Source organism: Carcharhinus amblyrhynchos, chromosome 17, assembly GCF_965287045.1.
Source record: "Carcharhinus amblyrhynchos chromosome 17, sCarAmb.v2.hapA, whole genome shotgun sequence".
Lineage (NCBI taxonomy): Eukaryota > Metazoa > Chordata > Chondrichthyes > Carcharhiniformes > Carcharhinidae > Carcharhinus > Carcharhinus amblyrhynchos.
The window spans coordinates 17,674,313-17,702,118 of record NC_137340.1 but is presented as its reverse complement, the minus strand read 5'-3'; the positions used below and the strand labels follow the sequence as shown (position 1 = coordinate 17,702,118).

The 27,806-nt window shown below is 45.4% G+C and overlaps 1 protein-coding gene across 1 annotated transcript in view; it reads left to right on the top strand.

Annotated features, from left to right (window-relative positions):
* The window catches only part of blnk (B cell linker), a 202,671-nt gene that overhangs the window by 48,422 nt on the left and 126,443 nt on the right, over positions 1-27,806 (top strand). Inside the window, exon 3 of the mRNA XM_080205586.1 lies at positions 1,123-1,169. Within this exon, the coding sequence (XP_080061712.1) occupies positions 1,123-1,169 (47 nt within the window). The remainder of the gene's footprint in view (positions 1-1,122; positions 1,170-27,806) is intronic.

Below are 27,806 nucleotides of genomic sequence, written 5' to 3'. Positions count from 1 at the left end.
CAATGGCCTGCATGTTCCTTCAGCGTCTAGATGTGTATATTTCAGCAAAGGTCACTGGGTGGGGGATCAGGGATTTCCCATTCCCTGCCCCTGTTCCCATCATCTATCTCACCTGGACTGACCAGTGGGTCAGTGGTTGGCACCACTGCCTCAGAGCATCAGGGGCCTGGGTTCAATTCCCAGTTTGGGTCACTGTCTGTGCGGAGTCTGCATGTTCTCCCCATGTCTGCGTGGGTTTCATCCTGTGCTGTGCTTTCCTCCAACAGTCTGAAAAATGTGCTGGTTAGGTGCGTTGGCCATGCTACATTCTCCCTCAATGCATCCAAACAGGCACTGGAATGTGCGATTAAGGGATTTTCAGACTAACTTCATTGCAGTGTTAATGTTAGCCTACTTAAACATAAAACATAGAACCAAAGACCTTGCTCAATCCTCTGAATTACATTGGGTGGCACAGTGGTTATTACTATTGCCTCACAGCACCATGGACCCAGGCTGAATTCCAGGCTTGGGTCGCTGTTTTTGTGAAGTTTGCACATTCTACCCATGTCTGCATGGGTTGCTTCCGGGTGCTCCAGTTTCCTTTCACACTCCAAAGATGTGCGTGTTAAATTGATTGGCCGGGCTAATTTGCCCACTCACTTAGTGTCAGGGGGACTAGCAGGGTAACTATGTAGGGTTACGGGGATAGGGACTGGGAAAGGTTGTGGTCGGTGCAGACTTGATGGGCCAATTGGTCTCTTCCTGCACTGTAGGGATTCTATGGTTCTATTCCATTCTTCTATATAAATGCAAGTTGTTGTTGTGTTTCTCAGTGCCATATTAAGGCGTGCACAGAGCAATTGGACCATTATGGATATTATACAATAAATTTAGCTTTGAAACAACAGAGACATTTGATGATAGGCATCTATCATCTCAATAATCACATCTAAATAATCAAACTGCTGACTGCAAAAGTGCCAATCATTTTCACAATAATAATTGAGCTTTTTGTCTTTGATGCAACGTGATGTTATTAATTATTTTTGTGGTCTTTATAAGAATGTGAACGTGCAACATTGTCTGAAGTGTTTTGCAAAGCTGCTATGCAAATAAATGCCTTTTTTCCTTTTCTTCCAGAATTCATTAGATAGTCTCCAGAATCGATTCAACGTAATAGACTTCCCGTGAGTGGAATTGAGCTCTTTGTTAATACTTCTTAGTTCCTTACTCTCCACTATTCTATAGCAAGTGGTGAAATGCTCTGTGTACTGTGAAGATGATTGATGGTGCTTTTCAATGGCACATGATACAATGGCTTGTATTTTCTGTAATCAGCCATCAAACAGGGAACTGTCGCGTTATAAGAGCATGAGGAGTGAACAGTGCAGCATAAAGGGAGAGGTAAAGGAGGGATGAACTGAAAGCACACTTACAGAGCGAGGCTTTTAAGAGGTTTTTGAAGGAGGTTTAAGAGGTGGAGTAATTTTCGCAGGGAATGCCAATCAGCAGGGCTATATTTGAATGAGTTGCTGATGTACACATTGCCAACCACCAGCATTTTGAACTGACAGCTTTGGGAACCTGGCTAAGTGTTGTTAACGTTCGCTGACAAAATACAGCATGAGTAGCACCCAGACTCCTGTCGATCCCCATCTTTCTGTTAGGGCATTGACAGTAACCCAGCCTGCTCCATTAACAACTGGACTGAGGGAAGGAGCAGCTCAGAGGGATAGAACACGGCAAATGGATGACAACTGAAGTAATGAAAGGGTGAGGAAAATGGGATGAAAGGAAGGATCAAAAGGAGGGATAAGGGGAGCTGTTGGGGCAAAACTGGGGAAAATGGGGGGGGGGAGTGGATGGAAAAAAGGGAAATTTGAGGAACAGCACTTCTAACTGGGAGAATTAGGAAGAGTACCAACACTGGTAACAGCTCAGGGACTGAGAGCAATTAATGAAGGAGAGCATGAACGATGGAGGGAAAGGATAGGAGGGCCACCTTGCACTGCAGACTGGAAGAAGAATATCAGCTGAATAGAGGAGGAGAAAAGTGACAGCTGCTTTCAGAGGGGACCAATAGTGTCAGAATGAACTGGGAGTGTTGAAAAAGAAAAGAAAGGGTGAGTAGATAGAAGGATGCAGTTTCTCTGAGTGAGTTGACGGGAGATAGAAAACAAAGGCTGGAATTATCCGACTGCTCTTGTCGTGGGATCTACTGGTCGCGCCAAAGTAAATGGATGTTTGTACGGCTCACTGCATCTCATAGAATCATAGAATCCCTACAGTGCAGAAGGAAGCCATTCAGCCCATCAAGCCTGCGCCAACCATAATCCCACCCAGGCCCTATCCCTATAACACCATGCATTTACCCTAGCTAGTCCCACTGACTCTAATGGCCAATCCACCCAACCCGCACAACTTTGGAATTGTGGGAGAAAACCGGAGTACCTGAGGAAACTGCAGAAAATGCAGATGTATGGGATTGAGGGTAATCTAGGAAATTGGATCAGGAATTGGCTAGCAGATAGGAGACAGAGGGTGGTGGTTGATGGTAAGTATTCGTCATGGAGTTCAGTTACGAGTGGTGTGCCTCAGGGATCTGTTTTGGGGCCACTGCTGTTTGTAATTTTTATTAATGATCTGGATGAGGGTATAGTTGGGTGGATTAGTAAATTTGCTGATGACACCAAAGTCGGAGGTATGGTAGATTGTGAGGAAGGGTGTTGTAGTTTGCAGGGTGACTTAGACAGGTTGCAGAGCTGGGCCGAGAGGTGGCGGATGGAGTTTAATGCGGAGAAGTGTGAGGTAATTCACTTTGGTAGGAATAACAGATGTGTCGAGTATAGGGCTAACGGGAGGACTCTGAATAGTGTGGATGAACAGAGGGATCTAGGTGTATGTGTACATAGATCCCTGAAAGTAGGGAATCAAGTAGATAAGGTTGTTAAGAAGGCATACGGTGTCTTGGCGTTTATTGGTAGGGGGATTGAATTTAGGAGTCGCCGCGTCATGTTGCAACTGTACACAACTCTGGTGCGGCCGCACTTGGAGTATTGTGTGCAGTTCTGGTCCCCACATTACAGGAAGGATATAGAGGCTTTGGAGAGGGTGCAGAGGAGGTTTACCAGGATGTTGCCTGGTATGGAGGGGAGATCCTATGAGGAGAGACTGAGGGATTTGGGGTTGTTTTCGCTAGAAAGAAGGCGGCTAAGAGGGGATCTTATTGAAACATATAAGATGATTAGAGGTTTAGATAGGGTGGACAGTGATAGCCTTTTTCCTCGGATGGAGAAAGCTAGCACGAGGGGGCATGGCTTTAAATTAAGGGGGGGTAGTTATAGGACAGATGTCAGGGGTAAGTTCTTTACCCAGAGGGTGGTGAGGGATTGGAATGCCCTGCCTGCTGCAGTTGTAAATGCGCCTAGTTTGGGGGCGTTTAAGAGATCCGTGGATAGGTTTATGGATGAAAAGGGATTGGTTTAGGTTAGAGGGTCATTGTTTTTTAACTGGTTGGCGCAACATCGTGGGCCGAAGGGCCTGTTCTGCGCTGTAATGTTCTATGTTCTATGTTCTATGAAACCCACACGGACGCGGGGAGAATGTGCAAGCTGCACTCAGACTGTGACCCATGCCAGTGATCGAACCCGGGTCCCTGGCACTGTGAGGCAGCAGTGCTAACCACTGTGCCACCATGAAGCCTGCAGTGAAATCTGCCACGCTGAAGCAGGAAATTCCCAGCCCAGGCCAGTAAGGGATAGGTGTGAGATATGGACAGCCTTTTCCATTCCCTGCAGGCTACACAGTCGGCTTTTCTCTTCAGCATTAATCTGGAGGCGTGGCTTAAGCCATTATACAAATGGGACAGTATCAGAGAAAGCTGACAACGGCACCCCAATCCCCAATAGAAAATACAAGAACATCCCTCCCCTCCACACGCACAGGGAGATAAATCCCTCAGCATGAGTGAGGGAGGACCCCCCCTCCCCCCTCAACACATACACAAGGCAAAACCACCCCTACTGATAAGGGGACCCTCTCTCCCCCCATGGCGCTCCCTGGCGGGACCCCTGGCACTGGCCTGTGGTTTTGGCCCTTGGGGTCTGTGCCATGTCTCTCTCACCCCAGGAGCGCTACTTACCTGTGTGCCCCCAGAGGGTTCCCTTCACCTGGTTTACAAAGAGCAGCTGTAAATCCGTAAGGACTCCAAATATTGGAGGGAGATGATGCAGCATGAAAGCCTCCTCATTATAGTGAAATATATTTAAATGAGGTTCCCAGCGTTCCTGGGTGGGAAGCTCATTATGTCACCAGCTTGTTGGGAGGGTGGGGGAATGGGGGTGGTGTGGCAGCGAGGGGAATGGAGATCTCGCTGGCGGGATTCTCATTTTCCGAGTCTCGTGACATTTCACTCCCATGTTGCCGATTGCCCTCGGGGAGAACAAGGATGCAAAATTACAGCAAGTGGGTGGCGCGGTGGTTAGCACTGCTGTCTCACAGCGCCAGGAACCCGGGTTCAATTCCAGTCTCGAGTCACTGTCTGTGTGGATTTTGCACATTCTTCTTGTGTCTGCATGGGCGTACTCCGGTTTCCTCCGACAGTCTGGAAGACGTGTTGGTGAGGTGCATTGACCCAAACCTGTGTGGCGGCTAAGGGAATTTCACAGTAACTTCATTGCGGTGTCAATGTAAGCCTTACTTGTGACTAATAAATAAACTTTAAACTTTAACTTGGGTAAACTAAATTAAATTAAATGTACCATTTGGGTAAATCTCAGCTTGCCGATTGGTTGAAAACTCAAATGTCTCTTGAATTTTCTTCTTAAACCAGATTAATTGTGAAATGTAAAATAGCTCAAAAGGCACCAAAATCCACTTCAAATGTAAGAAGTGAAAATGGGCTAGATCGAGTTTGAAACGCATCATTAATTTTGTTTGCACCTTGGGATTTCCCTTCAGGCTTTAAATTGTTCTTTCTGTTTCTTCCACTGTTGCACATGGCTCAAGTCACAATTTCCATTAACTGTTTGCTTTCACACATTAGAATCGTTCTTGAGCAGTGCGGCATTTTCTGGCCGGCCTGAGATTTTTGGAAGCCACTGGTAGCTTTAGCTGGTTTTCTAGTTCACCGCATTAGCTGCTGACGCACGAGGGGTTTGAAGAGTAACCCAAGAATCCAGCTTCAAAGGGCAGAGTGTGCAGGCTTGGGACTATGACTCAAGGAAAATGGCCAGAGTTAAACAACCAGGCACGGTGGCACTACTGCCTCACAGCGCCAGGGACCCAGGTTCAATTCCCGCCTCGGGGCACTGTCTTTGCGGAGTCTGCACATTCTCCCCGTGTCTGCATGGGTTTCCTCCAGGTCCTCCAGTTTACTCCCACAGTCCAAAAGACGTGCTGGTTAAATGCATTAGCCATGCTAAATTCTCTCTACGTGTGCTAGAGTGTGACAACTCAGGAATTTTCACAGTAACTTCATTGCAGTTAATGACAATTGTGACACTAATAAATAAACTTTAAAGGACTGAATCAAGGTGACATGACTGTCCAAAGGAAGATATTTGATTCGTCACTGCTCCTATGGAAAGGCTCTAGGAGGGCATTTTAATTTCCAGTGCCTGCCAAACATAGGGTAAAATCCAAGCGCACTTAGCACAGGTTTCGGGTCCCCATGGCTATATCACTCACGCTGCTTTCTTGGGTGACCAAGGCAGCTATAGGTTGCCAACTGTGATTAAGTGAATTCCTGGAAGTTTCATCACATGGCTTAATTGCCCCAGCTTCCAGCCATCAATCTGGCCGACACATCCACCTTGTGACGCATTTCCTTCCTAGACCATTTGGAAAGCAAAAGCGCTCCTTTCCCAACTGGATGATGCTGGACTGCAAGTCAAGCAGTCCTTTTTTATTTACCCCTTTTTCGATACTTTTATAACTGAAAACTGTTCAAAGAAAATGACCAAAGGGACAATCCTTTTTAATGTCCCTGTGATTTTTCCCCAGGTTTGAGGACAGCTGTGTCTTGGAGATCGACCTTTAATTCCTGGAGATTCCAGGCCAATCCTGGAGGGATTGGAAAACTTAGGTGGCCACCTAATTCATGTGGTATCCACAAGAACACAAGAAATAGGATCAGGAGTGGGCCACCAGACCCTTCAAGCCTGCCCTGCCATTCAATGCCATCATGGCTAATCTATGCCGACCTCAACTCCTTTTTAGTGCCATTTCCCCATGGCCCTCTACTCCTCGATCTATCAAATATTTATCCATCTCCATTTTAAATATTTCTAATGCTCCAGTCTCCATACCCTTCGGGGCAGAGAACTCCACAGATTCACCACCTTCTGCGAGAAGGAATTTCTAGTCACCTCAGTTTTAAATGACCAGCCCTTATCTTGTAGCTATATCCCCTTGTTCCAGACTCTCCCACTAGGGAAAACATCTCACTATCCTTATAACATATGCAAATTAAGGTTATAGTTAGTACTGGAGTTAACTGCCTATTGGACGCTCTGCTACAGACATCTTGTTCAGTGAGATGTGGTGACACTCACCTAAAGCATGACTTCAAGTGTGCAAGTTGTCTGTGTGGAGTTGAGAGGAGCAGGAATTCTTCATCTGTCTCAACAATGAAAGACTGCAGCCACTGCCAGCTCAGGTTCTGCCCTACCCAGCTGCCTGAACTCCCCCCTCCCAGACAACTTACTTTGACTGTGGCCTGGCAACCTCTAGTTTGCCTGATCCTCACAGACCCAAAGCTGGTACACTGCCTGCGGATGCCCGTTTGTGGTGGGATTGGTATGAGATCTGGCTATCACCAAATGAACCAGACCCCGCACTGCAGCAGGGCAGCTCACACCCTCCACCATCTGGTCCATTTTTAAAATCAACCTTTTATAAATAAACCGATAGACTTAACACAGGAGAAAATACCTGTTCACATCCCGTAAACTGTCATACAACATTTCGGAAGGTAGGCTTACATCCCGAGCAAATACTAAAATCCACTACAGGAGGATAAAACCAAGCTTCAAATTGTGGACTAGGTGCGGATGAAGCCACAGGAAATTTTCCAGCATATTTGAAAGGTTGGCATCTCGCCTGCAGCCAACCATTGGACCTCTCAGTGGAATGGAATTTCATAAACATCATATTGTTGCACTGAAATGCATACTGATTAAACATGCTCATCCACTATGCTGTTTCCCTGATCAAGACCAGGCCTTTCTCCCCTTAACTGTTGCCTTAAGTGTTGACTCTCCTCCTAATTGCACTCCAAAACACCAAATTTGATAAAAACAAAACACTGCCGTTGCTGGAATTGAAACAGAAAATGCTGGAAAATCTCAGCAGGTCTGACAGCATCTGTAGGGTGAGAATGGAGCCAATGTTTCAAGTCAGGATGACCCTTCCTCAGAGTTCTGGTCAGCATCATCCTCACTTAAAACATTGACTCTATTCTCTCTCCAAAGATGCTGTCGGACCGGCTGAGATTTTCCATCATTTTCTGCTTTTGTGACACCAAGGGCAGCACGGTGGCATAATGGTTAGCACTGCTGCCTCACAGCGCCAGGGACCTGGGTTCAGTTCCAGTGTCGGATGATTGTGGAGTTTGCACATTCTCTGCGTGTCTGGGTTTCCTCCAGGTGCTCCGGCTCCCTCCCACACTCCAACAATGTGCCATACTTCAAAGATAGGCAGGTTAGTTTGATTGTTCATATAAATTGCCCCTTAGAATCATGGGGATTTTTAGGGTAGAAAAGTGGGGTTACAGAGATAGGGCCTGGATGGGATTATGGTCGGTGCAGACTTGATGGGCTGAATGGTCTCTTTCTGCACAGTATGATTCTATGATTCTAATTTTGATCCCCGGTTTAAAGATTTTTTAAAGGTTGAGTAATCAGTTTCTCTTTTCAAACAAGGCTGTACTTGCTGACTGAACACACTGCTTGCTGGTTGGTTGGCTCACTTTATTGTATCAGTACAAGTCGAGAGTTGAACCCAATCTGTTGGTTCCCTTTATCCAGCAATGGACCAGCTCAGCATGTCCAGACTTAGCTTTTGGTTTTTCTCTATGTGTGACGCTCTTATTACTCTGAATACAGGGAAGGGTTCTTTATCTGAAAACCAGAAGTTGTTAAAAGATCAATGACAGTTAACATTTTGTTTTAAAGAGTGAGTATGTGAGGGACAATATCAGTCCAGAATATTCCCCAAATCAAGATATTGTGGAAAAAAATTCTATAAACGGTTCCTGTTTTCTGGTCCGATTGTAGTTATGGGCCTTTCTCCCATGAAGAACTTTCTTTCTGGGTGTCTTTTCTCTGGTAATACACCATGTCCTGTGATCAACAAAGACTTCCGACAAGCAAGCTCCATAATCTTTGTAATCCATAAAAACATCCCAGCTATCTGATTGACTTGATTGACAATATGAGTGAATGGGTCAGGGGGAAATGAATGGCATAAAGGAACAAAAAGAAGCTTTTAATGTGGTTACACCAACAAATGCGAATTCCTAATAGACATGCGAATGCTTAATGATCATATAAGCTTCAACGACTGCTGTTATTTGAAAGCATGATAGTCACTTTGCTATTCATGGGATCTTGCTTTTCTGAATCAGATGAATACCAGTTGATTTTCATTCTCTGGCACTTTTCAGGGAGGCATGTATGCCAGAACATTGGGAGAACCCCTTGGGCGTTGCTTAGTAGAGGCAGCAGGGGTCTCGACTGCCAACTGGAGAGTTACCAAGAGACCCGAATCGCCTGCATTGTTTTTAAGTTTTAAGTTAATTTATTAGTGTCACGAGTAGGCTGACATTAACACTGCAATGAAGTCACTGTGAAAATCCCCTGGTTGCCACCCTCCAGCATCTGTTCAGGTACACTGAGAGGGAATTTAGCACGGCCAATGCACCTAACCAGCATGTCTTTGGGACTGTGGGAGGAAACCGTGGAAACACAGGAGAATGTGCAAATTCTGCACAGACAGTGACCCAAGCCAGGAATCGAACCCAAGTCCCTGGCGCTGTGAGACAGCAGTGTTAATCATTGTGCCACCGTGCTGAGATCCGTCACGTTAAGTTCTGGTTAGTCAGCAGTGGGCCTTCCTCAGATTAAGGACCCTGAGATCCCACCTATTGAGAGCTGCTGGCTTCATTGGCAGCGGAACTGAGTAACAGTGGTTGCTGCCAGCACTACCTCATCCGAGGCTTAAGATTGACATGGAGTCGGGTAGAATTGAGTGATGGTGGGAGGGGAGTTGTGGAGGAATTGGGAGGGATATCTGCGGCAAGAATGAGGATGTGGCTTTCAGTGTGCCTTCCCCCACCTTCCTTCCTAATGTTGGTCTCCTTGACCAAGCAGCAAGTGCCTTTGAATCAGGGACCCACCACCTGGAGCTTACAAGCAACCTAACAGGGTTTGCTTTATGCTGTCATTGGGTGAATAGCCTTGGTAAGGTGATGAATCCCCATTGCCCGCTTAAGGGTCTCTATTGATGGTGGGTGAAAAGGCTGCCCATGACTCTTCCTGCAATTGACTCATTCGGGGTGGTGGTGGGAAGTCTCCTCCCACCTGATTAAATGCCTCCTCACCACTAAACTCGCCACAGGGGAATGGTATTTTCGCAGTACAGCCCTGGAATATCAGCCTGGTGTCTGTGAAGCTTTGGTTGTTTCGGGATACCTGAGCAAATATCTCTTGCACGTTGAATGAAGTTTTACACTTACCGTGCTTCTTCTTTCATTGTGTACAAGGATTTTCTTTACATCTGGCAGCACCAAGAGAATAAAAATGGGCCAAGAATGAAAGCCAGCTCAAGAAATGTCCACATTTTGCTGAGCAAAATGCACATAGTCGATTCTGTCCACTTCTCCATCATCTCGTGCAGATGTGTGGAAACCATCCTCACTGTCCGAACATGAAATCTGTCCTCCAAAATTTGGCGTCCAACACACATAATGAAGCAGGACTCACCTCCTTACCAATCACACACTCCCTGTGTCATTAACTGGGCAGAAAAAAAAGCTGCATTGTTCGTAACATCTCAATTTCCTGTGTATTTCCGCGCTGCCAATCTCAGCTCCCCATCCTTACTCATGTCCAGTGCAAACCTTTCCCAGCAGTGAACTGGTTCCTCCCTGAGTGTAAGATGCTACTGAGGATGTGCTGGGAACAAGATGGGAGTTGCACGTTTTCACATGTCCCTGTTATCAGTTCTCAATACTTTCTTCATTCCCAACAATTTTAAAATTGTAATTGTTTCAACTGCGCAAACACTCACATCTCTTCAAGGAAATAGTGACTGAATGGATATATTTTAAATACTTTGGAAAACCTCAAAAATCTAAAACTAACTGTGCTCCAATTGCTCTGCCTTTACCAACCTGCTCTTGGCACTTTATACTCCATGTTCTTCGTGTTCATTAGAACATAAGAAATAGGAGCAGGAGTAGGCCATCTAGCCCTTCGAGCCTGCCCCGCCATTCAATAAGATCATGGCTGATCTGTCGTGGCTCAGTTCCACATTCCCGCCCTCTCCCCATAACCCTTAATCCCCTCTCTTATCAAGAACCCATCAACCCGCGTCTTAAAAATATTTAGCGAGGCAGCCTCCACCACTTCAACGGGCAGAGAATTCCAGAGATTCACCACCCTTTGAGTGAAGAAGTTCCTCCTCAACTCCGTTCTAAACCGCCCCCCTTTTATCTTGAGGCTGTGCCCCCTAGTCCTACTGTCTTTGAAAAGTTATACAGGGCCTTGGTGAGGACACACCTTGAGATTTGTGTGCAGTTGTGGTCCCCTAGTCTGAGGAAGAGCATTCTTGCTATTGAAGGAGTCCAGCGAGGAGTCACCAGACTGATTCCCAGAATGGCAGGACTGACATATGAAGAATGGATCGATTAGGCTTGCACTCACTGGAATTTAGATGAATGAGGGGGGATCTCACAGAAACATATAAAATGACGCAGCTTTCTTTCCACCCAGTGAATGATACAGGGAGTGTGTGATAGGTAAGGAAGCAAGTGATGCTCTATTATTGGTGTTGGTCGTGAACATGGAAAATGGGGCAGCTCGGTGGCACAGAGGTTAGCACTGCTGCCTCACAGCGCCAGGGACCCGGGCTCGATTCACAGCTTGCATCACTGGAATGGACAGGCTTGATGCTGGAAAAATGTTCCCAATGTCGGGGAAGTTCAGAAGTAGGGGTCACAGTCCAAGAATAAGGGGTAGATCATTCAGGACTAAGATGAGGAAGAACCTCTCCACTCAGAGTTGTGAACCTGTGGAATTCTCTACCATGGAAAGCTGTTGTGACCAGTTGGTTAGATATGTTCAAGAGGGAGTTGGCCAAAGGGATCAAGGGGTATGAAGAGAAAGTGGGAGTGGGATACATATTGAACATAAACGTATTGAACGGTGATGCAGGCTCGAAGGGTCAAATGGCCTACTCCTGCACCTATTCCCAATGTTTCTATGTAAAGCCTCTTCATTCAAGCTTTGACGATAGCTGCTTCCCCTGCACTTGAATTTCTTTTGCCACATGCAACATTTTCCTTAACAATAGAAGGCAATGATGAAAGAATACGGTTGGTAACAAGACTTCTGTTCATCCAGATGTCTGCATCAAAATCAGGGTTATAATGCCTGCAGATACAAGCTCCCTTTAAACACCTCTCCTTCAAGAGTAGCACAACTCTGTTGTCACCACCAGTATGAGTGTACACAGTGGTGTGGAGATAACAAGATTAAAGGGGTTACTTATGAATGACTCAGCTTTCTTTCCGCCCAGTGAATGATATAGGGAGTGTGCGATAGGTAAGGAAGTAAGTGATGCTCTATTATTTGTGTTGGTCGTGAACATGGAAAATGGAGCAGCTCGATGGCACAGAGGTTAGCACTGCTGCCTCACAGTGCCAGGGACCCGGGCTCGATTCACAGCTTGGATCACTGTCTGTGTGGAGCTTGCGTGTTCTCCCTGTGTCTGCGTGGGTTTCCTCCAGGTGCTCTGGTTTCCTCCCACAGTCCAAAGATGTGCGAGTTAGATGGATTGGCCATGCTAAATGCCCCTTAGTGTCAGGGGGACTAGTTAAGGTAAATGCAGGGGGTTATGGGGATAGGGCCTGGGTGGGATTGTGGTCGGTGCAGACTCGATGGGCCAAATGGCCTCTTTCTGCACTGTAGGGTTCTATGATTCTATGAAAACTGCTTTCACCTCACCATGGTCAATCTAGAGGGATCATTAGACGCTTTGATAGTGTGGCACTGATTGTGGTGCTGGGGTTTTCACTGACTGTCTCAGTCAACTTCCCTGCATTATGTCTATATCACCCTGTGGGACATTCTGTTCTCTCGGATGCGTCAAAAAATCTGGGCACCATTGTTCTGAGAATCCACCCTGGTCCAATAGGCCTGTCTTTTTAAGGATATCTTGAAAACTCAGTGTTCTAATCCCACTGATGTCTTTGCCCATTGCATTGATGAGGCAGGGATAGATAGACTCCTGACTAACACTGGAGTCAAAGGTTATCAGGAGTAGTCAGGAATGTGAAGTTTGGGGCCACGATGAGATTAGCCTTGATCATACCAGAGCTGGTTTGAGGGACCGAATGGCCTACTCCTCTTCCTGATTGGTATGTTTATATCAATCAATAGTGTTTCCTGCTTTTGGTCAGCTCTCCCAACAGGCATTTACTGTCCGTGGGCTTTTACTTGGTTTGAGGCAGGATTTCCACCCCTTCCAAGTGAAAATGGCAACTCAAAGAGTTACCAGACAGGAGAACCAGTAGCTCTACAGTCCCAGCAGCGTCACTGGGGTTAAGTCTGTGTTCAGTTCACACCTTGGAGTGACATCCGATGGGCACGGTGCCTAACTATGAGGATCCCCCCCACCCCTCCAGCACCCCATCCACAAGACCAACAGCTCTTCAGCTTTTGCTGGACGTTGTGGAGACCTAGTGTGAGTCTTTGCTGTGATAGGTGGAAATGCCCATCCCTTCTACCTGAGGAAACTCTGGATCAAGACAAAGGGGCAATGTAATTGGACCTCTGTCTAGAATCTAGGGCAGCACGTGGCACAGTGGTTAGGATTTCTGCCTCACAGCGCCAGGGACTTGGGTTCGACTCCCGGCATGGGTCACTGTCTGGGTGAAGTTTGCACATTTTCCCCATGTCTGTGTGGGCTTCCTCCAGAGGCTCCAGTTTCCTCCCACAGTCCAAAAAATGTGTGGGTTAGACGCATTAGCCATCCTCAATTGCCCCTCAGTGTCCTGGGATGCCCCTCAGGTTAGAGAGATTAGTGGAGTAAATATGTGGGGTTATGGGGATAGAGCCTGGGTGGGATTGTTATCGGTGTAGACCCAAGTAGCCTCCTTCTGCACTGCAGGGATTCAATGATTCTATTCAAATCCGCTTGCTGCTGACACAGGAACAAAATTTTTGTCCTGTTAGGAGAGTAAAATGGAAATAATCAGGTAACTAACTTTGTGTTGCTGATTATTGGAGGCTGACTGGAACTTTCCAGGCAGGCTTTGAGGCCTATCTGGCCACAGCTGTAGCCGCAAGCTGTTACTGGACAGGGGCTTCCCTTCCAAATGGTGGCCCAGCAGCGGTAACAGTTGTTTATTTCTCTCTCCCTCTCTTTCCCCCACTTCATCAGCAGGCTGCAGCTCTTATAGTGATGGAGGACTGTTCAGTCTCCTCCAGGCCAGAACCAGGAGCAGCCCAACTTCTGTCACTGAGCTGCAGTGCGCAGGTCATGTCTGTGTGTGTGCACACTCAGAGGCTGAGCTACAAATCATTGTCGATATATTCACCGAGGCATTTAAGAGAATGGGCCTCAGACTAAACCTCCGAGAAACAAAGGTTCTCTACCAGCCTGCTCCTGCCACACAAAACTGCCTCATAACCATCAGATCCTGGAGAATGTGGATCATTTCCCATCCCTCGGGAGCCTGCTCTCAGGGCTAGCATTGACGATGAAATCTAGCGTTGACTCCAGTGAGCCGGTGCAGTCTTCATTCACTTAGGAACAGAGCTTTCAAAGACCGAGACCTCAAATCCATCATGGTTTACAGAGCAGCCATAGTCGCTGCCCTCCTGTATGCTCAATCTACAGCAAACACTTCAAATCCTTGGTGAGATAATGTCGCCTCTGCAAAATCCTGTAAGTTCGCTACCAGGATAAATGTGAGCATCCTCTCCCAGGTCAGTAGCCCCAGTATTGAGGCACTGGTCACACTTGACCAGTTACAATGGGTGGGCTGCATAGTCCGCATGCCCGACACAAGACTCCTGAAACAAGTGCTCTACTCTGAGTTCCGCAATGGAAAGCAATCACTGGGAAGGCAGAGAAACACTACATGAACTCTCTAAAAGCCTCCCTAAATAAATGCAACATCCCCATTGACAGGTCGGAATCATTTGCTTTAGAACGCACAAACTGGAGAAGACGCATCTGCCAAGGTGGCAGTCACTTCACATGTCACACAGAGGCCAAGCATAAAGAGCAGGAAGAGAGCACAGAATCCAGACTGTCTCACTCGCTCACCTCATCAAACACCACCCACCAAACCTGTGGCAGAGCCTGCAGTTCTAGGATTTCTATTGCCCCTTCAGCTCTGAGATCTAATCTTGTCCTTAATTGAGTAGCAAGTGTGTGCTGTAGCCAAGAGTTGGACAACTCAGGGAAAATCACTGCCGGCTGACTGCTTGTGACACAGTGCAGTTTGGGATCCCAGTTTGATCCCAATGTCTGACCCAAAACCCTGCCCCTGAATTTTCATAGTGATAAGCTATAAGTGAGCAGCAGGTGACAGGGGAAGTGTAAACATGTAATCACGATAAGCTTTCCTGGAATATCACTCTAGTAACACACCCACAATTGTCAGGTCAAGTCTCACTTCACCTGTAATCATTTACGGCGCAAACAAGGAAGTTCCCTGTCACAGCCTCAGATCTAATTGTGGATGCCGTACAGTTCTGGCTTCAACTCAGTGAAACTTTCAGAAGCCTCGATATTACTCCGTTTTCTCTGAATCAATACTGAAAGACTGCCCTAGGTAATGGCTTACTGAAAAAGATTTTCAAACTTCCTTTTTCTACTGACTTTCCACAAGTCAACTTCTATCAACCTACGCACAGAGCCAGAGGCTACAGAGTGTAGAAATACTCGACCGCAGCCAAGTGTATAGCAGATCAGCAACATGAAAGGTGTAAGGTATGCATTCCTTCTGAATTTTTGCGAGTAAGTTGTTGAAAATTTGAGGAGCCAGGTATCAATTGCTGAAAATCTGTATTAAAAAGAAGAAAATGCTGGAAAAGTTCAGCAAGTTTGGGAGCATCAGTGGAGAGAGAGTTAGCATTTCGAGTCTGTATGAATGTTCAGATTGCCAGAATCCAGAGTATTTTATTGTGTAATCTGTTACAACTTTGATAGTAAAACATATATTTTGGCAATTAGTACTAACCCATGTGGAGGATATAAAATGTTGCCTAATTACTGAATTTGGACTAGTTCCATTTTAAAAGCCAATCCTTCAAACAAAGCTATGTACAAATGCATTGGTTGGATCTAATTATGCTCATACATATGTATAACATCTAAGTATGCTCATACATATCCATAGCCATTGTTCTATGAAGGGCTTTTCTGACTTCTGTTGGGAAACAGGGTAAGTAATGGGGGGAAAGTGGGGAGACGTTCAATCTCAGGCTAACTGAGAGATTGGAGGATCCTAACTTTGGAAATCAAACGCTAAACTTAGTTAGCAAACCACTAATCTGTGTTTTTCTTCACATCGATGAATGAAACGTGTTGTCTTTAACATTGTATTCTAATAGTACAGAAGGCGGGGCTAGCTTGATTCCCTTTTTATTAAGGAACAATATTTAGTCTATTGTTCATTGAAGTGTCAGCAGGGAATAAATTTCACTCCTTTACCCTTCCCTCCTTCAATCAGTCCAGCTCAAGTTTGATGGGGAGCTCTCGACAGGCTAGGAGCAAAGGCTACACTGCACCATTTGGATACCTTCACAAAATTAAGGGAAAGCTCCCAAGCTGGGAGAGTTTAATTTGTTGATTTGTGTTCTCGGTATGTGCTGTCTCTGAGTGTTCAGTGTTTATCCATGTTTTCTTGTACTGTTCTCAATCTATGCAGTTTGAAGAGTTGGCAGTGGATAAGTAGGTACTGACCTGATCTATTGCCGATTATTACTTTAATATTCCCTGGTATCCAAAGGATGTACACCAACTGGATACATTATCAGGATTAGGCTACAATCTCATAAGTACAGGATCTGAGAATCCAGGAAATACTTGGATACCAGTTTTTCTCTGGGTGATATATTAGTGGCTTCTGCAGTAAATGTGTCGCACAGTCCACGCTCAAACCAAGCGAGTGTAAGAACTGGTCCCATGCCTGGTCAATCTGCTGAAGAGCTGGCAAGTACAGCAGCAGGGACATCCCAATTTTTTCAAGGCCATTGGAATAGGGATGGAAGAATGCAGCACTGATCATTACTAAGGAGAATAGATGATGAGTGAGGACATCATTGGGCTTAGTTTTGATGCCTTCCAGCAATAAGAAATGAAGAATCGCCCCTTGGGAAAGTGACTAGAAAGTGGGCTGGCACCTGCAAAACCAAATCTATGGTTCTGCCCCTGTCTGCGTGGCTTTTCTCCGGGTGCTCTGGTTTCCTTCCACAGTCCAAAAATGTGCAGGTTAGTGGATTGGCAATGCTAAATTGCCCCTTAGTGTTAGGAGCACTAGCTAGGGTAAATACACGGGGTTATGGGGATAGGACCTGGATGGGATTGTGGTCGGTGCAGACTCAATGGGCCAAATGGCCTCCTTCTGCACTGTTGGATTCTATAATAGAAGAAGATAATTAGATAGCAAAGAAAACTGGTATTGTATTTAACCTCTGTGAAACTGTTTTCTCCTTTTGGGTCGTAAGCATCTAAAGATACAGCTGAAACGGAGCATAAAGAGCTTTCTGGTGTTGGTATTTGAAGTGGTCGGACAATTCGAGGGTAAACTTCACTTGCCACTTTATATACTTGGGTTATTCAGGGCTGAGGGAAGAATGGACACAGGCCTGAATTTTCTGCACTAAAGTGCCAGCAGAGGCTCAAATTTGAAGGGGCTGCTCCAAAATTTGGCTTCCCATTTTCGTAGTGGGAGGAAAGGGTGCGAGCTTTAGATGGTATGTCCATGGTTCCCAGAGAACCAGAGTCCAGCAATTGTCTCCACTCACATGATTTGAAGTGTGCAAATTAAATCAGGCAGGTCAAGTCTGAACTTTGTTGATTTATTTGCATAAACATGGTACCTTTTTTGGAGAGGTAAGGTAGTGTTTTTGATATGGTCTTGGGGCACCTTTCGGAAAGGCCAACTGCATTTGGTGATCCCATGTGTCCTTTGAGAGTTTTAAATATGGACATGAACATGCTTAAAAAGAATATAAACCCATTAGAGCTTTCAAAACTATCAAACCTGTCAAAAAACTGTCAAGCTGTCAAAGAATTATCAGAATTGTAAAGGGACTTTGGAGTTTTAAATACAGTGATGGCTATTTCACTTCCTGTTAAAATAAACCCAGTGGTTATTATTATAGGACCTGTGCTACATGACTGATTTTACAACCTAACATTGTCACAGTAGAGTGCTGTAAAGTGAGTACTTTGATTCACAGCTTCTAGTGGTCATATAATAGAGATGTTTGTTTTCATAAGGGATTATTTGAAGGAATTTCAATGTTTTAATGTTTTACATCAAAAAAATTCTTTTTCAAAAGAATTATGTTATCAGTAGACACATTACATTATATCAGCATAGTTCCAGAGACTTGTCCATTGTGAATACTATGTGGGTTAGCATGGAAGGGTTAGAGACATGTATTGTTGGTAGGAAGAATGGGTTAGCATGAATTGGCACTAAATTGGCATAAAGGAGAAAAGGCCTGGGGGATGAGGGGGTGTATGAATATGCATGGGGGTATGAAGGGCTGGGGGGCATGGGTAGAGAGACATAAGGTGGAATGGAGGGTTTGGCGGTGGAATCAGTGGATATTATGAGGTGTCATGGAATGGCATGATGGGACATATGGAGTCTATGGAGGGGTGAAGGAGGGGTGAGGGCCGGAGGAAATTCTTTTGTTTTTTTTCAATCTTTCACACGGTGCCAGAGCACCGAGGCAGGACTTCCAGCCAACTTGTCTGCACCTGGCCATCTCCACACTCATTGCGGGTTAGCAGGCTGATTCCTCATCCAGCCCATCCCCACGGACCAAAAATCCCAATGTCTAGGTCTCTTTATCCTTGGGTCAAGTTTGTGGAGCTGGGAATTGTCTCGACTCTAGGCATCCAACCCAAGAGCAAAAATCCAGGACATAGTTTGACCCCGTCTTCCTATATCTTCATTTGAATACGCTAAACTTCAACAATACAGTTGTCACAACAGGCATTGAAAAATCAAGTCGAAAATGACCTAAAGTTTGACTCTGTGAGGAAAGAGTTTCCTTGGTGTGTCTCTAATCTGCTGCCCTGACTTCACTAGATCATTAGAAACAGCGGAGAAACTGATTAAGAAGGCATTTAGCATAGTATTCCTACGATTCTGCTGAAGTTATGGTGGTTAATTGGGAACACTGTCACCCCGATTCCCCTTTCTATTTCCCATTGGCAGAAATTTCAGGCATACATTAATTGCATTAAACAATATCATACAATACTGAGCTGCTAGACTACAAAGCAGAATTGGCGAATGTTATCCATGGTTACTCAAACCAATAGATGGCTGCCTACACATGCAGTGTAATGTTTCTAGTGTGTAAGGTGCTTAGGTTGAATATAATAAAATAAGTTAACGATGTATTGAGAAGGTATTAATAAAGGTTAATCAAGTTAATTTACTAAAATTGTTGTTTCCTCCAAAATGTTGCAGTTGGTAATTAGTGTGAATGTGCAGCATTTTAAAGGCAAATTCTGCAGCCCTGTAGTAGGACTATCAGGGGTATATCAGGAATGTCCAATTCACAGCTAAATACACCAGAGTTACCTGCAGTTGAAGAGAGTTAACGTAGCTGAAAATGCCAGTTTTCTCCAGGAGGACAGGATGAGACCAGGTCCCATGAAAAGAAAATGTGTAGAATTGAGAGTGCTTTGCCACAGTGCTGAGGCCCAGGAGAGTTTGTGAAAACTGCAGGTCAGACCAAACCAGTTCTGCACTTCAGAAAACAAGTCGACACATATTTGGACTTGTGCTGTGGGTCCATGTTGCAAAGCTGCTGAATGGTGGACTTTTTTTATTTCAGTGAGAGCCTAGGAAGATTGTTTCACTTCCACAACCCTCCCTGCTGCAGTATTGGGATTAATATTTCTTTGCATTTTATAGCAGATTTTATTGCAGTTAGATTTCTGGATGTTTAGATAAAAAGCACAAATCTCGTAAAGTAGACATGACAAAACCTGTGCCTTCAAGCATAAAATTGCTGTATATTTTTGCAGACAAAAATTGGTAATGTTTTGGAAAAAGAGATTTAAAGGTCATAAATACACAAAAGAAAATGTGCAACAGTGTAAGGATGAAGATTAAGGCTGGCTGATAAATAAAAATCAAAGCACAAAATGAAGAGACAGCAGATGGGTGTTAAGAAGCAGCCAGCAAAGCCATTAAGGTTTAAAATAAGAACTGAAAAATCATACAATCCCCATACATTTACCACACTAATCTTGGGAGTAAGAGTCAATTTAGCATGGCCAATCCACCTATCCTGCATATCTTTGGACTGCGGGAGGAAACTGGAGCACCCAGAGGAAACCCACGCAGGTACGGGGAGAATGTGCAAACTCAGCACAGTCACCCAAGGCTGGAATTGAACCTAGGTTCCTCGCGCTGTGAGGAACCTTGCCGCCCCTAAAATGATCAGAGGTTGATATAACTCAGTTCCAACAGCGAGTAAAGGGGAAAAAGACCCATTCAGAGACTGAAGCCAAGGGGAATGGTAGGGGTAAGCACTGATGGTTCTACTATTCTTAAAGGCCAGCCATAATCTCCTTAACTGACCATCATTGTTAAAATAAAATTAGCCAATAAGACAGCTGAATGCAACAAATGTATGGAGCGATTGTCGTTCTTGAAAATATAATTGTATCAAAAATCATGTTCAGGGTGTCATTCATGGTTAATGATCACATAACACAAAGTAATGAAATGTGTGGTTTAGTTCTCGCACAAATTATCCCCTGGGGCAATATAAGAGTGAGGGCGTATTTTTAAAATTCAAGTTAAGTGGTATCTCGTTATCCTGCCCTTGTTTTAATATTTTAAGCTGAATTCTAAACAAACGTGGTGACGTTCACTGTAATTTCCAAGCATTGTATTTTTTCCTGTGGAAATGGAAGGACTAAGTGCTTCATCCCACCTCCTCCATATGTTTCCAGAGCATATGCGGTCTTGATGGCTGAGTACACATGTGGAAATATCGACGTGAGGTAGTAGATAAAATATGCAGCACAGCGTCTCCGTCCCTTGGTTACAACACTAGAGTTTTACGTAATTAAAGGCTCTTTGCTTCTTGCTTCAGAATTTCAAACCTCCGCCTCTTTGACAAAATCTGAAATAAAAAAACCTCCCCAGCTTCTGCAGTTTTGATTAGTCAGCTGATAAGAGCTTCAAATGTCGTATTCTTTAATCTGGTTTGAAAGACTCTGGGCCTGATTTTACCAGTTCGATTCTAAGTGCTGAGTGGACTTGAATCCGGGAGTGTTTCAGATCCGACTTTTAGACCCGTTCTCCAGCGCCCCCATGCGCACTCTGCCTGAAAAAAAATCAGTGTTTCCGAATTGTGCTGCAGAAGTCCGTGGATGAGGCTTATCGTCCTTGAAACACTGCAGCTCCGATCGGAGCCTTCAACTGTGCATGTGCAGCAAAAAAATAGAAATTTCCTCCCCTGTCACATCCCTCCTGGGGCAGATAATGCCTCTCCCCAGCCCCTTCAGACATTGCCGTACCCCCACAACATTACTGACCCCCTTATCCCTCACCCTCGCACTACCCAGACTGTTTGCGGCCTCCTACCTCCCCTTCCTCCTCACCAATCACACACACAGTGGCAGCGGACCCCCCCGTTCCCCTCACTGATCACATGCAAAGTGGCAACGGACACACCCGCCCCCCGACCCCCACCACCCACCCCCCAGAGAGCCATCTGACCTGCCTCCCTCCCACCACCGATCTGAGTCAGAGAGCTGCTGGAAGCTCAGAACTTAGAAGCTGGAGCACCTGAATCGGACCTTTGTCGACCATGCCTGCTTTGCGCCGAATCTGGACAGGGGGAATGCAGCGGTAAAGGGGGAAGTGCTGGTAAAGTTGGGCATCCAGCCCTTTAATTCAATTTAAATGCATTTAAATTGCCATTGCACCTGTTTCGGTCATGGTTCCAATCGCTGTCATTTTCAACTATTGGTAAAGGGGGAACGGGCGCGGAAGCGAGCGCAGATCGCGCCGTTCGCCTGACGCCCAACTTTACCAAGTTTTCGCGCCCAAAAACGGGTACAACTTGATGGAAAAATCGAGACCCCTTTCCCATAAGTCTTACGTGGCGGCTGCAAATGTTTCATAGAATCATAGAACACTACAGTACAGAAAGAGGCCCTTCGGCCCATCGAGTCTGCACCGAACACAATCCCACCCAGGCCCTACCCCCATATCCCTACATATTTTACCCACTAATCCCTCTAACCTACGCATCCCTGGATACTAAGGGGCAATTTTCTTAGCATGGCCAATCAACCTAACCCGCACATCTTTGGACTGTGGGAGGAAACCGGAGTACCCGGAGGAAACCCACGCAGACACGAGGAGAATGTGCAAACTCCACACAGACAGTGACCCGAGCCGGGAATCTCTAGCAGCAGTGCCCCTAGAGATGTTGCATCTCTAGATAATACCACACTCAGCCTGTTCAAAATAAGAATATAGAAAAAGCGAAACTAGTCTCTTTGGGTTGTATTCAGTGTTCTCTCTAAGCTGCACGCAAGTGCAACATCTGGAGTATAAGCAAGAGCCAAAACTGGCCCGCACACAAACAGGTTTCTCTTTAAGATACACATCTAAGTGTTGAATTTTAAAGGAAACATACAGGCTGGGACTTTTCTGGCTGTGCTCACCCCAAGACCAGAAAATCCTGACCATGGTCAACGAACTTTTGCATGGTCTGTCCCCTCCCCACCACCCCCCCGCTATAATTCCCTTGGTGGGTGGTATGGGAAAATCCGCCCACAGTGAGCACAAACAAGCCACGTACAGCAAAGATAAATTACAGGGACTGTTGGTTATATCATAACATCAGTAACCGATTCTATTTCACTGAGACGGATATAAAAAGCAGCCAAGGAAGTGAGTATTAGCATAGGGTGGCTTTGGCATAGATGTAATTATACAGGGAGCTAAGCCATGAAATACGTTGCCCACAACAAAAATGAAGTGCCTCCATTGTTAAGTTAGCACCAATTGTTTCCAACAGCTCCACTGTGTAAAATGCATTTGTCCTTTTATAATGTAGAGGCTCTTTGCATCAAATGGTTGTCATTTAATCTAAGAAATACAACGCCAAACTTATCTCAGGTTCAGAGACTAGCACCTTGTAAGGAACAGCTGCAGCATGTTTGCAGAACAAGATAGACAAGCAAATCCAGTTGTGCCAATCAGGCATCACTAAGCAAACATTATCACTCATTGTAGCCAAGGAAATCCAGGTGTCACATGGTGCTAAGGGCCTAACTACTAAACAGTGACAGGACCAATGTAGTGTCAGGAATTCTTTGCTGCTTCTCAATGCCAAGAAACCAAGATAGCATCAGCACCCAGAACAGAAAGCCATTCTCTCCTTGTTAGGCCAAACTTTATCTACTGCCTCAAAGACCAATCATTTGTTTAATTTGGTTGATAACAATCACAATCTGCAATGGCTGGACCATGCGGATTCTGGAGGAGAACTTCATATATGTATTCCTTTTCATTCATTCACCTATGTGGGCATCATTGGCAAAGCCAGCATTTACTGCCCATCCTTACTTTCCCCTGAGAAGGTGATGATGAGCCCCCTTCTCAAAGCACTGCAGTCTATGCAGTGAAGGTCACAGCAGTTTTGACAGAACTTGCTAGACTATCTTCTGGGGGCGGTTATTGGTCAACCAACTCCAGGTCTGGAGTGGCCTGTATGTCAGACTGAGTAAGGAAGGCAGATTTTCTTGCCGAAGGATATTAGTGATCACTTGGCAGTTCTCTAGTCACCGTTACAGATACTAAGTTTTTTTTGGTCCAGATATACATAATTAATTAACTAAATCTAAATTTTACAGCTGCCATTATGGAATTTGACCTCATGGACGGGATTCTGTGGCATCTCTCACACTGAGACTGTGTAATCCCACGCAAAATCAACAGACCTTCCCTTCGCCCACCTGCTCCCATGGCAGGCGGGGCAGTAAAATTCCAGCTCATGTTTCTGGTAGTCCAATCCTCTGGATTACTTCTGCAGCAACATATCCACATCAAAGATATTCAAAAATGCAAAAATGTCCATTTGAATGTGTGTCTATCGCTAAGATGAAAATGATACAGTTCTTGGAGTTAGTAAATTATAAATCCATTTTGTAATTCAGCTGTATTTGTTTGACATTTTGAAAGGTAGGCCCTAACCCTAACCCCAACCCAGAATCTTTGATATCATTTTCCAGTTTCATTAAAATTTTATCTGCCATTACACGCATAGCATCATGCAAAAGAATTCCGATTTCATGACAGATATCTCCTGATCGGATCCTTTTTTATTTACAATATATTAAGATAAGGCAACATTTCTAAATAGCACTGCTGACCAGGACTTCAATTCTTGATCAGCGTAATTACAAGTTTTAAGTTATTAGAATCACAAGTAGGTTTACATTAATACTGCAATGAAGTTAGTGTGAAAATTCCCTAGTTGCCACATTCTGGCACCTGTTCGGGTACGCTGAGGGAGAATTTACCATGGCCAATGCCCCTAACCAGCACGTCTTTCGGACTGTGGGAAGAAACCGGAGTACCTGGAAGAAACCCACACAGACACAGAGAGAACATGCAGATTCTGCACAGACAGTGACCCAAGCCAGGAATTGAACCCTGCTCCCTGGCACTGTGAGGCAGCGGTGTTAACCACCGTGCCACTGTGGTTAGCACTGGGTTCGACCCAGGGCGACCTGATAGCGCGTAGTCTGCCATCCTATCCAGGCACCATACAGAAAAGGCACCCAACATCACTGACCCAATATTGAAGAAAGAAGGTGGACCTCTTGAAAATGAAATTGTATCTCCGGGAGCACTCTGAGACAGGAAGATGGAACACCTGCAGTGCTTTGAATTTGGAAGGTCCACTTTTAGACGCTCCCCCCACTTACTGCTATGGTGCTCCAGGGTCCAGGGTTGCTGGTAGTCTCCATCCTGAACTCCGGGGGCAGCCGCAGCCATTGTTCAGGTGAATCCCAACATCCACGTGTCTCATTATTCCAGACGGTTAAGCACCTGCGTGTTTTCCGCTGGCACCATGGAGAATGGGGCATGGGTGGTAGGACCTTCTATCTGCTTCCCATTCGGAAAAGCAAGGTGGGGGGAGGTGGTTCCCAATCTGCCAAGGTGGGCATGAGCGGAGAATCCCACTGTAAATTCACATCAGTATAAAAATAACTTTTTATCCACCCTCATCTGCCATTGGACCTGCTGGTGGGGGCTTAGGAGAATTCCACGCCTAGTTGTACCTCCTTCGACAAGGGTTCAAGCAGTGAGACTAACTGAGTAGAAAACAGATGTCCATCTCCTATCATGTGATTTCTAAGATTTCCATTCTGGACTTCAGCAGCGCTCCCTGTTGGAGAATTGGTGAAATCAGTGACAGCAGCTTCAGGATCCCATGTTTACTTCCACTTCAGTGGACACCAGGAGCTGGATCCTCAGCTTCCTGTGGCCAGGATTGGACACAGGCAGAAGCAGAAAAATTGCCCCATCCGCCAGCATGCTGTTTTACAGCTCCCTCACTCCTCCAGGTTAGCTTCACTAACGCAGGGAGTGGCAGGTCGACCTTCCCACATGCAACAGAAAGTCAACACAGTTCAATAAGAGCCGCAGGTCCAATTAAAAGAGATTGACTGGGACTTCCATGTTTCTGCAGGTGGCCAGGGGTCAATTTAGGTGCCTCTTGGCTGCAAAAGGCAGAAGGTGGCCAACCCCTCTAGGCAGAACTATGGGACCTTTTTGCTTGCCAGGGCAAAGGAGAAGCCGCAAGTCACCTGGAGAAGTGTCTCTCTCCCACAACCCCCTCCATGAGAGAGTACTGTGCCCTCTCCTTTTGCTTACTCTCTGCTGAAGTCTGCTGCTCCTTGTGAATTGGAAGACCTCTGCTTGGCCCTGCAGCTTTGAGAGACCACCTACAACCCTTAATAGGGCACAGAACCTGTCTTTAGGCCAGCTAAGGGGCTGTCCCACACAGAAATCAGAATGCGGGACTGTAAGCCCGGGTTCGGAACAGCAGCCAGGGGAAATCCTGCCCCAGAATTTGCTGTCAGCTTCACTGCCATCACCACAAGCAGAAAACCCAGGCCATTCTCATTCCAATGCAGCAGTCTGTTCTCTGTAAAGAGACACCTCTGCAGCATCTTCATAATCATTATACTTGAACTGTTATTTGTCTCGTATGCCCATCGCAGGCTCCACACCATCAGTTCTGTGTGTCACAAAGTGTAAATACTGCTTCACAGAAGATGTGCATCATTTGTTCCTCCAGCAAGAAAACTGCGTAAATAAACCTACATCCAGGATAAAACATATTGAAAATGTGTTTGGAAAGCCTTTATGAGCTTAGTTTTCATACTAAGATGATTCTATGTACCAAAAGTGAAAATGTGATCATGGTAACTAAAATGAGGTTTCGTGTGAGAACGAGTGTGTGTGTGTGTGTGTGTGTGTGTGTGTGTGTGTGTGTGTGTGTGTGTGTGTGTGTGTGTGTGTGTGTGTGTGTGTGTGTGTGTAGATGATACTAAGGAAACTGGTGCAAAAAGTAGGAGCAAAATTGCCCAAGGCTATATAGATTATGTGAGTGCCAATCAGATACTTACTTGCTGGGAGCCAGGTTACTCAGAGGGATTACCCCTGCAAGAGACATTGGCCAATCAGAGGCTGGTTATTTTTAAGATCAAACTTTTAATTAATTCCTAATTTGTTGAGTGTATTCAGGAGGAATTTCTCATTCAGTATGTGGATGGCCTGACTAGAGAGGGGGCAAAACTTGACCTCCTCTTGGGAAATAAGGAAGGGCAGGTGACGGAAGTGTTAGTGAGGGATCGCTTTGGGATCAATGACCATAATTCCATTAGTTTTAAGAAAGCTATGGAGAACGATAGGTCTGGCCCAAAAGTTAAAATTCTAAATTGGGGCAAGGCCAATTTTAATGGTATCAGGCAGGAACTTTCTGAAGTTGATTGGGAGAGTCTGTTGGCAGACAAAGGGGCGTCTGATAAGTGGGAGGGTGTCAAAAGTGTGTTAACCAGTGTTCAGGGTAAGCACATTCCTTTTGGAGTGAAGGGCAATGCTGGTAGAAGCAGGAAACCCTGGATGACTTGGGATATTGAGGCCTTGGTCAAGAAGAAGGAGACATATGACATGCATAGGCAGTTGGGATCAAGTGGACCTCTTGAAGAGTATAGAAGGTGTTAGAATAGAGTTAAGGGAGAAATCATAATATTAAATGAGAAAGAATGCAGAAAAGATTTACTAGGATGCCACCGGGACTTGATGATTTCAGTTATAAAGAGAGGCTGGATAGACTGGGATTTGTTTCCCTGGACTGATCTTAGGTGTGATCTTATAGAGGTCTATAAAATAATGAGGGGCATAGATAAAGTAGATAGTCTACAGCTTTTCCCAAAGGTAGGGGAGTCTGAAACTGGAGGGCACAGGTTTAAGGTGAGAGGGGAGAGATACAAATGGGTCCAGAGGATCAATTTTTTCACACAGAGGGTGATGAGTATCTGGAACCAGCAGGCAGAGGCAGTAGTAGAGGCTTTTAAAAAGCATTTAGACAGTTACAAGGGTAGGATAGGTATAAAGGGCTATGGGCCAAACATGGGCAACTGGGAATAACTTGGTGGCAAAGAGGATAGCATGGGCAAGTTGGGCCAAAGGGCCTGTTTCTCTGCTGTAAACTTCTATGACTATGACTCTAAATGGCTACTTCAGGGTCTGAATTGGTTTCTGGGCAGGAAGGACATCCCTGCACCTTCCCACCATGGGCTTAAAGGTCTGAAAGGCATAGTAATCTTTACCCGACACTTTCCTGCCCATTTAAACAGTCCCCATCGCAGACTCCTTTCAGGAGAGAATGAACCTGGTGGCGTTTAAAATGCTGAAAGGTTTCAACATTCAAAGGAGAATAAATGGAAAACGTTTCATTTAGTAGTGGTCACCAGAACAATTTTTAAAATTTATTATTGTCACAAAGCCAACATGGTAAATTTGAGTTTCTTCATTAGTGTCACAAATAGGCTTCCATTAACACTGCAATGAAGTTACTATGAAAATCCTCTGGTCACCACACTCTGGTGCCTGTTTGGGTATGTTGAGGGAAAATTTACCATGGCCAATGCACCTAACCAGTGTGTCTTTTGGACTGTGGAAGGAAACCAGAGCACCCAGAGGAACCCCAAATAAAAATATTGAATACTGATCAATGGGATTGAGGCCTCACAGCATAGGGAACCAGGTTCAATTCCAGCCTTGGGTC